The sequence below is a fragment of the Seriola lalandi genome, unplaced genomic scaffold, assembly GCF_002814215.2.
Source record: "Seriola lalandi dorsalis isolate HSWRI2012SDOR001 ecotype SW California unplaced genomic scaffold, Sedor1 jcf7180002054976, whole genome shotgun sequence".
Lineage (NCBI taxonomy): Eukaryota > Metazoa > Chordata > Actinopteri > Carangiformes > Carangidae > Seriola > Seriola lalandi.
The window spans coordinates 649,088-661,154 of NW_019525526.1; the positions used below are offsets into that span (position 1 = coordinate 649,088).

At 37.0% G+C, this 12,067-nt stretch overlaps 2 protein-coding genes across 2 annotated transcripts in view; both read left to right on the plus strand.

Moving 5' to 3' along the window:
* Positions 1-1,359, plus strand: part of LOC147817305 (uncharacterized) — a 4,259-nt gene extending 2,900 nt beyond the window's left edge. The window contains exons 2-4 of the mRNA XM_087171107.1: positions 3-262; positions 442-540; positions 711-1,359. Coding sequence (XP_087027233.1) covers positions 3-262; positions 442-540; positions 711-1,084 — 733 coding nt within the window. The 3' untranslated portion in view covers positions 1,085-1,359. The remainder of the gene's footprint in view (positions 1-2; positions 263-441; positions 541-710) is intronic.
* Positions 1,360-4,384: 3,025 nt separating this feature from the next.
* LOC111646810 (M1-specific T cell receptor beta chain-like) overlaps positions 4,385-12,067 on the plus strand; it is a 9,064-nt gene continuing 1,381 nt past the window's right edge. The window contains exons 1-5 of the mRNA XM_087171108.1: positions 4,385-4,442; positions 4,557-4,835; positions 6,282-6,285; positions 10,941-10,996; positions 11,774-12,063. Coding sequence (XP_087027234.1) covers positions 4,400-4,442; positions 4,557-4,835; positions 6,282-6,285; positions 10,941-10,996; positions 11,774-12,063 — 672 coding nt within the window. The 5' untranslated portion in view covers positions 4,385-4,399. The remainder of the gene's footprint in view (positions 4,443-4,556; positions 4,836-6,281; positions 6,286-10,940; positions 10,997-11,773; positions 12,064-12,067) is intronic.

Consider the following 12,067-nt stretch of genomic DNA (forward strand, 5'->3'; position numbering starts at 1 on the left):
AGTGTAGTCAACCTGAGTTTAACACATCATATCTCGAGCTATGACACGATACTGTGGTATCAGCGCTCAGTAGGATCCAGTTCTCTAAAGTTGATTGGATATATGAACTATAAAAATCCTAAGGTTGAGAAAGAATTTGAAGGACACTTTGACGTGAGTGGAGATGGAGAGAAAACAGCTTTTCTTCACATTCTGAACCTGACACACCCTGAAGACAGCGGAGAATACTTTGGTGCAGCAAGTATGCACAGTAATAAAGACAGTGACTCTCTCGAACAAAAACCTCCAGCAGATAAGAGCACACAGACAGGAAACCACTGAAACCACAGTCTTCATTATAACAGTTACTTCATTCACAACTGCTCCCATGACTCCCCAATGCTAATGAGCTTGATTGACTCCCTCCTGTCCTGATGTCATTTCCGCCCTTCAGATCTCAAGTGTTAGCTCATCGTATTTTCAGTCATTTTATTTCCTCCTCCAAAGTCAAAATGATCCCAGACATCACCACCTTGACTTTCTTTGTACTCTGGGCTGCAGGTAAAGTTAACACACAAACACAATATGGCCTCTTCTACATTTTAATCATTTGTAGCTCTGAAGTGAACTTTTGATTTCACCTTTGTTAAAAACATTTTAAAAACATGTAAAGCTACAACTAATATTAAAGTGATTTAGTAGACATTTTTATCATGTTTTCTGTCTTTCAGGTGTTTCTCAGTCTGTGTTGATCACTCAGTGGCCCCGCTACATCTCCAGGCTTCCCGATGGCTCGGCAGAAATGCACTGCTACCAGAATGACACTGATTATGAATATCTGTACTGGTACAGACAGCTGAGAGGAAAAGATATTCAGTTAGTGGTTTATTTGGTTGCTGGCTCTGCAACCTTTGAAGAAGAATTCAAATCTGGTTTTCAGGCAGTGACACTGACGGAGAAGCAGTGGTCTCTGACAATATCCAGCGTTCAGGAGAAAGATGAGGCTGTTTATCTGTGCGCTGCAAGTCTACACAGTGCTGTGGCAGACCTCAGGTCTGTGACAAAAACATACAGCCCAGAAGCTGTTTATTGTTCTGACACCTGATTCACATTAACAATAATCAAATGAAGGAAAAAACTCAACCACATTGTGGAGAAGATGATATCAGTGACTTCTACTGCACGTCATTTCACTTATATTAATGGAAATTGGCGAAGAAGAAACAAAGTGAATAAGGAATAAATTCCTATTTAAAATAAAAAAACATATTATTGGTCATTGTTTCCATACTTAAGATGATCTATGTCCGTCTTTTTCCGACAAGCGTCAGTTGTGCTGCAGCCGTGTAAATGACTGTCCTGGATTCAACCAACAGGTGGAGACAAAGCACATGGCATGAAGCTTTTATCAGCAGAAGTGAAAGGTGATGAATTAACTGACACAGACACAACACCCTCCCTCCTCACCCTAAGTCTTATATTTCTAAAGTCTACACTTTCCTCACATCAGTACTTGACAATGTCTTCACCTGTGCAAACATTTGGTTTTCTCTTCATCTGGTTTTCATGTGAGATCTCACATTTCATCCTGAATTACATGAAACTCATCATTAGCTATGTTTAACTTGCTGAACAATCATTTTAACTACAATGTACTGAATCCTTGTCTGCTGCTTCTTTCTCAACAGGTCAGGTGAACGCTGTCACATTTCACCAATCTCCTCCCCAGATAGTGAAGGACAGCAGTGAGGTCCAGATTAACTGCACACATGATGATACGAACCTTGTAATAATGCTGTGGTATCAACAAAGAAAGAACAGTCCGTCTATGACCCTCATCGGATATGGATATGAAAGCTCCCCAAACTACGAGGGGCAGTTTGAAGAACAATTTACTCTGACAAGACAAAGCACAGTGAAAGGCTCTCTGATAATAAAGACAGCAAACCTGTCGCACTCTGCTGTTTATTTCTGCGCTGCTAGTACACAGTGATGTGGTTCAATGCCACTCCCTCACAAAAAACCCTCATCTTTTTCCTGCAATTGAGACTCCGGCAGAAGAGGCAGGATCTCATTTCATACAGACTCTCACTAGAATAAGCTGCGTTTCTCCTGCAGCAGCACAAACCTGGAGGATGTCTCCAACTGTGATCGGATTTATTCTCATCTTGCTTCCATGTAATTGAATTAACCACAATGAAGCAATTTATTTGTGCTGTTAAATTTTTTTCAGCATTTATACAGTTGTTTTAGCATCATGGCATCTACGTATATCAGCTGCTTTATTTTAACTCTGTTTTACCCACAGATCAAACAAAGAGTGTGAAGTTTCAGCCGTCTCATCCAAAAATTGCGAATGAAACAGCCAGTGTGGAGATTAAATGCAGTCATGATGATACTGCACTTAATGTAATGCTCTGGTACCAGCAAACAGACAGCGGTCTGATGAATTTAATTGGATTCAACTACATTGGCAGTGACCCCACCTATGAGGAGCAGTTCAAACATCGGTTTGAAATAAAAAGAGAAGAAGTTAAAACAGGAGCTCTGATTATTCAGAGTGTGAATCTATCAGACTCAGCTGTGTATTTCTGTGCTGCCAGTACACAGTGATGTGGTTTAATTTCACCCTTCACCAAAAACCTGCTCTCTGTTCTCTGGTGTTTTCAAGTTCAGGATCCTGAGAGTTTGACTGAACGTGGAGTAGTTATTGGTGTGATATACATATACATACATATTATATATAAGATAAACACACAAATAAAGTTTATTAATAATTATTTTCACTATCACTTAATCTATCACATTTCTCATGTTGGAGAAGCTGGAACTAAAATGTTTTGCATTATTGCTTGTTAAATGACATTTTACTACAGAATAGCAGTAAAGCAGGAAGATGCAACTCATATATATATATATATAAGGTAGTTCATTGTTTAATCTACAAAATGTCAGAAAATGTGGAGGAGAAGCCTAAGTGCACTCTTCAAACTGCTTGTTTTAAGATATAAAACTTACAATGACAGAAAACAGAGAAAAGCAGAAAATATTCACATTTGAGTTCAATGTTTACTTACAAAATGACAAGTAATCAATTATCAAAATTGTTGACTAATTTATTGTTGATCAACACATTGATTAAATGATTAATAATGTCAGCATTAACTGAAACTAAACTAAAATCATAGTTTTTTATATTACATAACAATTAAATAAAATATCTGGAATGTATTCTTGGAATTACATTAACTGAAAGTTATGACATCACAAGACCATATTTTTAACTCCTGATGACATAATTGCGTTGGCTAATAATGTGACCTCATGTTATAATAAGAGTAATGTAACAGTGAACTATGTTTTCTGTTGCATCCCTTATAAAGCAATCACTGGTTGATGGAGCAGGGTAATGTAATTACATTATCCAGTGATGACGTTTAACAGAATTATACTTTTGATGGTAAGATTTTAACGTAAATGTGTTCTTGATTAAAAACTATTTATATGCCAGTTTATTTTATTTATTACTCTGATTCACGCTTGAATTTACTGCTGCCAATAAATGTAGAGGTTCCTTCAAGCACTTTACCACTGTTACATACCGTATTTTCCGCACTATAAGGCGCACTTAAAAGCCTTTAATTTTCTCAAAAAACGACAGTGCACCTTATAATTCGGAGCGCCTTATATATGGATTAATTCTGGTTGTTATGGCTACCTTAGTCAGGAGCGTCGCGGAGTAATACATGTGCTTCACCATAATATTACAGTGTGTGTGTATAAAGACCCCAAAATGGCACCTGTCAAGAGACACGCTTACGACTCGGACTTCAAACTCAAGGCTATCAGTCACGCAGTAGAACATGGGAATAGAGCAGCTGCGAGAGAATTCAACATTAATGAATAAATGGTACGGAAGTGTTTTTCTTTTACGTGTTACAACTGAACAAGGTTGGGAGTTATTGTGAACACGCTCATTAACATTTGAACAATGTTGAGAGTTATTGTGAACGTGTTTGATTAAGTTTGACTGACTGACTTATCTGACTGTTTTGTTTCGCTTAATGCGCCTTATAGTCCGGTGCGCTTTATAGATGAAAAAAGTTCGAAAATAGACCATTCATTGACAGTGCGCCTTATAAACCAGTGCGCCCTATAGTGCGGAAAATACGGTACATAAACTTTGGGGGAATAATTGAATGCTATATGAGATTCGCAGCATTAGTTCTGGAAATCTCAGTCTAAAAAATGTCCTTAGCAATAAGGGAGGAATTAATATTTAAAATGCTTCAAAGTTTCAGTTTATAAACAGCCAATGTGAATTACAGTGAGTCATGATCATGTGACCTCATGTTTCCTTTATACTGAACAGAGTGATGTGTGTCTGTATCACTCAGCTGAAAGAAGGCTCATCACTAACATGATCATCACAGTCCTTTATCTGTCATTTCTTTTGCACTCAGGTGGGTTTTATGTTCCATCTCAGACTGTCTGTTTTATCTAACCAGTGCCTGAATGTCAGGTTTCCATCATATATTTGTGTGAATTGACAGTACTGTTTTCTACATGTGCTGCAGGTCTCACTGTTGTAGTTCTGCAGTCTGGAGATCAGGTATTGCACAAAGGACGCACCGTGATGCTGGAGTGTAGTTTGGGTCCAGGGCTCAGCATGGGCAGCCACACCATGTACTGGTACCGACAAAACCACTACAGAGCTCCAATAGAGTTTCTCAGGAAAGAGTATGACACAACTGTGGACCACTTCCAGTCGTCCATCGATACATCCAAAAACTACTTCTCTCTTCAAATTACTGAGCTGTTCCTGAATGACAGCAGCACCTACTACTGTGCTGCCAGTCACAGTGAAGCACACACACCAGACAGTCATACAAATACCAAGTGTGTCTGTAACACACGATATGAGGCAGGAAGAAGCTGTGGCTTGTTTGGTTTTCATACAATAAAGAAAGTTTTGTGCCGGAAAAAGACTAGGCCAATATTTACTGGACTCCCTTTACTCTCAAAACAACATGCAACAGTCAGAGATACTGACGTCACATTTTTCTCCATGCTGAGATACTTTATACTATATCACTCATGTATAATTAATGTGCAACTAAGTCAAGACTGAGAGAGAAAAAGAGAGTTGCACGAATGATAGGAGCATCCAAAATTCCTCTCAGCCAACTTCAATCATTAAGCTTCCAGCAGAGGAGTCCAGTTACTTTAAAAAACGTCCCAATCCGAGATGCTTTTGTCAATGTGTTGTAGCGATCCGACTGTTTGTTTCATGTCAAACAGTCTGATTCTCTGAAGAAGCAACAGAGACGTCTAAACACTGCTGGCACAGTGAGACTGTAGCTGTACAGAGAAACTGGTGTGAGACATAACAGTGCTACTACTTTTTATAATCAATTACTTGTGTAAGTAAAACTGTGAAAAAAATAACTATTATAGTTGATCAATTGTGATACAACTTTCTGTGCTGCTTTTCTAGCCTTTACAAAATGATAATGGATATTTTTTAACTATATTCTGACAGTTTAACAAACAAACAATTAACATACTAGTTTATAAAATAATCTACAGATTAATGAAGGAATAATAAATCAGAACATCAACTAAAGGAAGAAAACATGTTCATTGGAAAGTACAAGAGCTGCCTCTTCACAGTTCAATGATGTTTGTGCAACACCACAAAGCTGATCAGTTCAGATAAGTGAGCAGGTGAAAACGTGGTGAGGTTGATACATCCTATACAACATTATTGCCCTGAATAGTGTGTCAACTGTGTCACTCTGTCCTCATCTTCTTTCATATATAATTGAATTGTGTGCAGCCTGACAAGAATAAAGTATATGAAATTTAAGAGGATGGCACACACTGACCTCTACAGGGTTCATGTGAGATTACACACAGATGTGATGGTGACAAAGTAACTTCCATGCTGTATGTAAAAGACGTGGCCAGTCAAATCATTTGAGTGAATAAACGTAGTTATGAAGAGGTTTGAATATGGTGTTATTTAAGTACAGATGAGTAAATGCAATATACACATAATATAATGCATATACTGCAGTTAGTTTTATTAAGTGTAAAAAAGGAACATAAACGATTATTACCATTCATGTCATATAAAAATGATAATATTAGGGCAGAGTAAAATGTTGTTGGGATTTTTTTTTTATTTCGCGACAGATAAATAAGATTACACAGTGAGCAGACTAATGCCATATGTAAATGTATATGTGCAAAACTTGTCCTCATCAATTTATCAAACAAAAAATTGAATATTTTAATAGAACGGTGGAATGAACGAAAAAAAAGAATCTAATACTAATGAACATTGAGTTTAAGTTAGAAGATGTGTTGTTTAAAGATGTGATGTCTTTATCTGTGTTTATCTTCCAATAATGTAATAATTTAAGAAACAAAACAAAAAGGATCAAAACTGTATCACTGGCGCAATGACGCATATGCATCAGTTCTGAGTTGTTATTACTGTATTATAACTTAAAAACTTGTTACACCGAGTATCATGTCACTATATAAATTTGTTATTAAACTGTACTGACAGTTTTTATGGCCATCTGGGGGCAGCAGAACAAGCTGTAAATCCAACACTGACATATTGTCACCTTGTGAAGTTAATATGGCAAATGTGTTGACTATCTACACACCCGGCAGACACAGAACAACATTAGCATTTGTTTGGAGTTGTGTCTCTGTCTAGCTGGTGAATTTAGGGCCAAAATGAACTCTCTTTTAGCTCTGGTTTTGGTTCTCTACCAGTTCTACCATATGAGGTTCTTTGACTCCACTGTGTTTACCAGTTGGATGTTAACTTTGTCTTCTGTTTACTGCTGGGCAGGTAGTGTAAAGTGTAGAGAGAGCAGAGACAGACCAGATAATTAAGTTGCAGCCAGAAAACAAAAACTATGAGCTCAAAAATGTTGAAATGCTTAATAGAGCTGAGGGGGACAGCAGAGACAGGTAATAACTATCGGTGGGTACAGGAGGACAACTTTCACAATTATACATATTTCTATGAGCCATAATTAAAATTAAATCTGATGAGTACAGCTTTAAGCTTCGATTACCGTCATTACTCACTAAAGGGAGACTTCCTACAGTATCCATTTGAAACCTCAAACTGAGATTAAAAAATTAGCAATTTCATTTTAACTTTTTAATCTAAGGATCTCCTACAGTATCAGTCACATCCGTCAGTGAACGCTCTTCAGTAAATTTGTCTCTGCACTGATGACTGGGTGGATAAAGAGGTGTGACCATGAGAGGTGTCACTTCCTGTGAACAGCTATAAACAAACACAAAAACACTCTCCCTTTTCCTTCCCTCTGTTGTTGCTTCTTTTCTTAGTCGACACTGAAATAGCAACAGTCAGATTGGAGCCTGTTCAGCTGTCAGTCAGCCCAACCTGTACAGCTGCTCTCACACAGAGAGAGATGGAGGCTGAGATATGGAGAAGCTGGGTGGGGGAAGGAGAGAGCAGAGAACGAGAAAGACTTTAGGTTTTTGTATTATGCTTTTTCATCGTGGGGACAGGGGGCCACGGTGATACAATCCCATAGAGCCGCCGTACAAAAACCTCCTCCCATTGACACCCATTGTGTAGACGGCTACAGGCAACTTGAAACACTTGGTAGAGCAGAAAACGTCAATAATCTGAAGCTGTGTCTGATGGCAGGACACTTTGACACTGAAAAGTTCATTTATATGCAGAAATATGTTGGAGAAAAGTTTGAAAAATGACTTTTGAATTATATTTAGAGAGTCTGGATTCTTTTTTTACTCATCTTGACAAACACAAAAAAACTCTGGACTTTATGAAGATCATCTCACAATCTTAAAGCTTCTTCATTCTCTGGATTAATAGACGGTGTCTCAACATCATGATCATGGAAAGTTTTTAGACTTTTTGGTAGAGGAGAAAGTCAGTGTGACTATGGAAATGAAGCTTACTTTGGAAAAGGAACAAAACTCACTGTTTTGGGTAAGTCAGAGCTCTCACAACCTCAGTTCACTACAACTAACATAAAACAATTAAAACATGCTGGTGTGACAGTGAAGGACAAACTGTTGTTATGAAAAAGCTGAAATATTAAGCTGAACAGAAAACACTGTGACCTACTCTGATCCTGCTTACTTTGGCCAAGGAACCAAACTGACGGTTTTAGGTAAATATTTCTGTTTATTACTGTATTTTGGTAAATTTCACCATGTCAAAATTTCACACAGCTTTAGAGTCTCACTATAAACTGAAGTATTAGCTATGAAAGAGCTGAAATATTGAGCTGAGCAGAAAACACTGTGACCAACACGGAACCAAACTGACGGTTTTAGGTAAATATTTCTGTTTATTATTGTATTTTGGTAAATGTCACATTGCTTTAGAGTCTAAGTAAAAACTGAAGTATTAATAAAAACTTTACAAAGATAAATCTGGTAGAAAAACACAGGAGTTTCATGCACAGTTTTATGCACTGTGACAATGTCAACGAAGCTTACTTTGGAAAAGGAACAAAACTGACTGTTTTGGGTAAGTCTGAGCTCTCACATCTTCAGTTCACTACAACTAACTAAAACATATGAATGCTGGTGTGACAGTGAAGGACAAACTGTTGTTATTGAAAGATGAAATATTGAGCTGAGCAGAAAACACTGTGACCACCAATCAGCCTGCTTACTTTGGCCAAGGAACCAAACTGACAGTTTGAGGTAAATATTTCTGTTTATTATTGTATTTTGGTAAATTTCACATTGCTTTGGAGTCTAAGTAAAAACTGAAGTATTGGTAAAAAAACTTTACAAAGATAATTCTGGTAGAAAAACACAGGAGTTTCATGCTCAGTATTTTTGCACTGTGACAACCTCAACGAAGCATACTTTGGAAAAGGAACAAAACTGACTGTTTTGGGTAAGTCAGGAGTGATTGAAATGGAACAGATCCAGTTATCTTTGTGACTGAAGTGGTGTATTAAGAATTCTTATGCAATTGGGTACAAGTTCAGCTCAGTGGTTTTTGATGTTAAGCCTAAACGCTGTGCCAATTACGAAGCTTATTTCGGCCAGGGAACAAAACTGACTGTTCTTGGTAAGTAAAACATCAAACTTTCTTCTTGTGAATTTAGCTCTAAAAAAAAAAAGTAAAATGAGTTAAAGCAGGTATATTAATTGGGAAAAAAGTTTTGCCTTACAAAAAACTTGCAAAGGCCAGACTAGTACAACAAATGTTTTTTGATTTTAAGAAACATGAAACTTAAAACACAAAATATTTAAAAGTAATTAAAAAGTAAATAATGAAAGTAAAAGCAGCATCTTGGGCTGTTTTGAGCACTGCTCAAATGCACTGTGACTCTGGTTATGAACCTCACTTCGGTGGAGGAACAAAGTTGACTGTATTAGGTAAGAAAGAGATATTGTATTTACAGTCTATGATAAGGTCTGGGGTAAGAAATCAGAATGAATGATTTAAAAAAAATGTTGTAGTTCTTCTGTTACAAACTTATTGTTTTCAAATCTCTTCATGGTTTAAGTTCAGCTCAGAGCTTTTTGTTCTGAAGCTTAAACACTGTGTCAGTTCGAAGCTTATTTCGGCCAAGGAACAAAACTGACTGTTCTTGGTGAGTAAAACGTCAAAACTTCATCTCATGAATCCGCTTTCAAGAAAATTAAAATATATAAAAGTCGACAGGTTACTTGTTGATAAAGGGTTTGTAAAAACAGAGGCTATCGTGCAGCAGGTGTTGGAATCTAACTTGAAGGAAAGTTACATTTACTCAAACTAACACACAAAGAAGGAGCACAAAGTAAAAGCAGCATCTCAGGCTGTTTTGAGCACTGATCAAGTTCACTGTGACTCTGGTACTTCAGAGGCTTACTTTGGTGGATAAAGTTAACTGTTATAGGTAAGAAAACATTTTAAAGTTCATTAAATATTGTTGTTGATAGGATTTATTTTGTTCAGATATTTCTCACACTGTAAATTAACCCCAAGGCTCGACTGACTCCTAACAATATAATCATGATTAAACCATGATTGTGGCTGTCACTGGGCTAAATAATCAGAAAAATAGTCATAAAAAGATAAAGATGTGGAGAGGGTGAAAGGTCATGGAGGAAGTTTTCACTCTTTTGCAACCTAAAGTAGATTGAAGTCAGAGTATTTACATGTCAAGGAGTGAAAAAGTTGAAAAATGTGTGGCACAGATAAGGAGGCAGTAGGAAGAGTTTTTGTTACAGTTGTCTGTCTCTGTGCTCCTACACCGAGGCTTACTTTGGAGCTGGAACTAAACTCACTGTTTTAGGTAAGACATGTTGCAAAAAAATAACCTAGGAATGATTCACAGCTTGTTTGCTGTATGTATATGTATTAAATAAATGGCCAGTATTAGAAATATACTTAAAGAACTTTTACTTCATGCTATTGAACAAAGTATTCTCTTTTTAGAAAGGGGAAAAGAAGTTAAGGTAAAGGTTTATCCACTAAAAAAAAGTGTTGTCTGGAGTCTCCAGCAAAAGTAGTGTGGCAATAAAACATTTGGCTCTGTGCCCAGAGTATTACTCTCACAGTGGGTTCTTATCAGCCCTGTCAAATACTGTGAGTTTCCAGTCAGAGGCTTACTTTGGAGCTGGAACTAAACTCACCGTTGTAGGTAAGAAATTATTAATATATATGTTAACCAAATATATCAAAAGGTAAAATGTAAAATGATGTTTCGATACCTCTAACCAGGTTAGTTATGAATTCATTAATTTTGACGTAAACCTTAAATTGGCAGTTTAAAATAGTTAAAACAGATATCTTTTGGTTAAAGCACATTTTCAAGAGCTTTGTGTGCACAGTAACGTGTTTAGTTTAAACCGAAAAAAGAACACAAAGACGATCTACAGCTTTCAGTGCTGAATGGTTGAGCAGTTTTTCTGTAGCCCTGTATCAGTGTGAACAACTACGAACCAGCTTATTTTGGCAGTGGCACCAAACTGACAGTGTTGGGTAAGAAAATGATAAAAATCATATGCATAAATATTTGTTCTCATCTTCGTTTAACCTTAATGAGCAAATTTATTGTTAAAGAAATGTTTTGATGTCTTATATGTGTGTGTTTGTTGTATAAACTGGCAGAAAAGAACACTGTAAAATCTATGTAAGATATATCTCTCAGTTCTACAGCTACATTTGGTTTAGGCACAAGACAGTTATTATACTCAACCAACTATTGTTGCGGTAAACTCATAATCTTAAAACTGTGAAATTTAGCATTTGCCTTGAAGTATATGAAACAGCCATAATCCTTGCATTTGAAAAAAAAAGTAAAGTTAAAGAAATATATAAAGTACATGATTAATTGAGAAAGATAAGGGTGAAGTACTAGTTGGTGAAAAACAAAATTACAGCAATTGAATACATTAGGTTTAAACATTGTGAGTCTCTGTCAGTTTTTTACATGAGAGTCAGCAGCGTGCTCTGGCAGTTATCCTGCTTATTTTGGAGAAGGAACCAAGCTAACGGTTCTTGGTAAGATCTTTAAATAAAACACAAACATTTATCTGAAGAAGTTCAATCTCTGTGACTCTCAGCGTGAATAATGTAAGCTGTAATGATCATGTTGTATTTGATGTTAATGTTCAGTGTGATTTGCTGTCCATGTGTTCTTGTATAAACTCTGATGTCAAGATGTCACATGTACTTTAGAGTTAGGTGTTGGACGGTGGTTTGTTGTAGATCTACAGGCAGCTTTAATCTACTGATTTATTTCTTTTGTCCTTGTAGATCCAAACCGTAAAATCACCCCACCGACAGTAAAAGTGTTTCAACCTTCATCAAAGGAGTGTCGGAACCTGAAAGATGAGAAGGAGAGGAAGAAGACCTTACTCTGTGTGGCCAGGGATTTCTACCCAGACCATGTCAGTATTTTCTGGCAGGTTAATGCGAAGAATGTCACCAAAGGTGTGGCCACTGACCCCGCTGCCCGGTTGGATGATAAAACCTACTTCATCACCAGCAGGTTGAGGGTCCATGCCGAGGTCTGGACCTCACCTGGGACAAACTTCTCGTGCTTTGTCA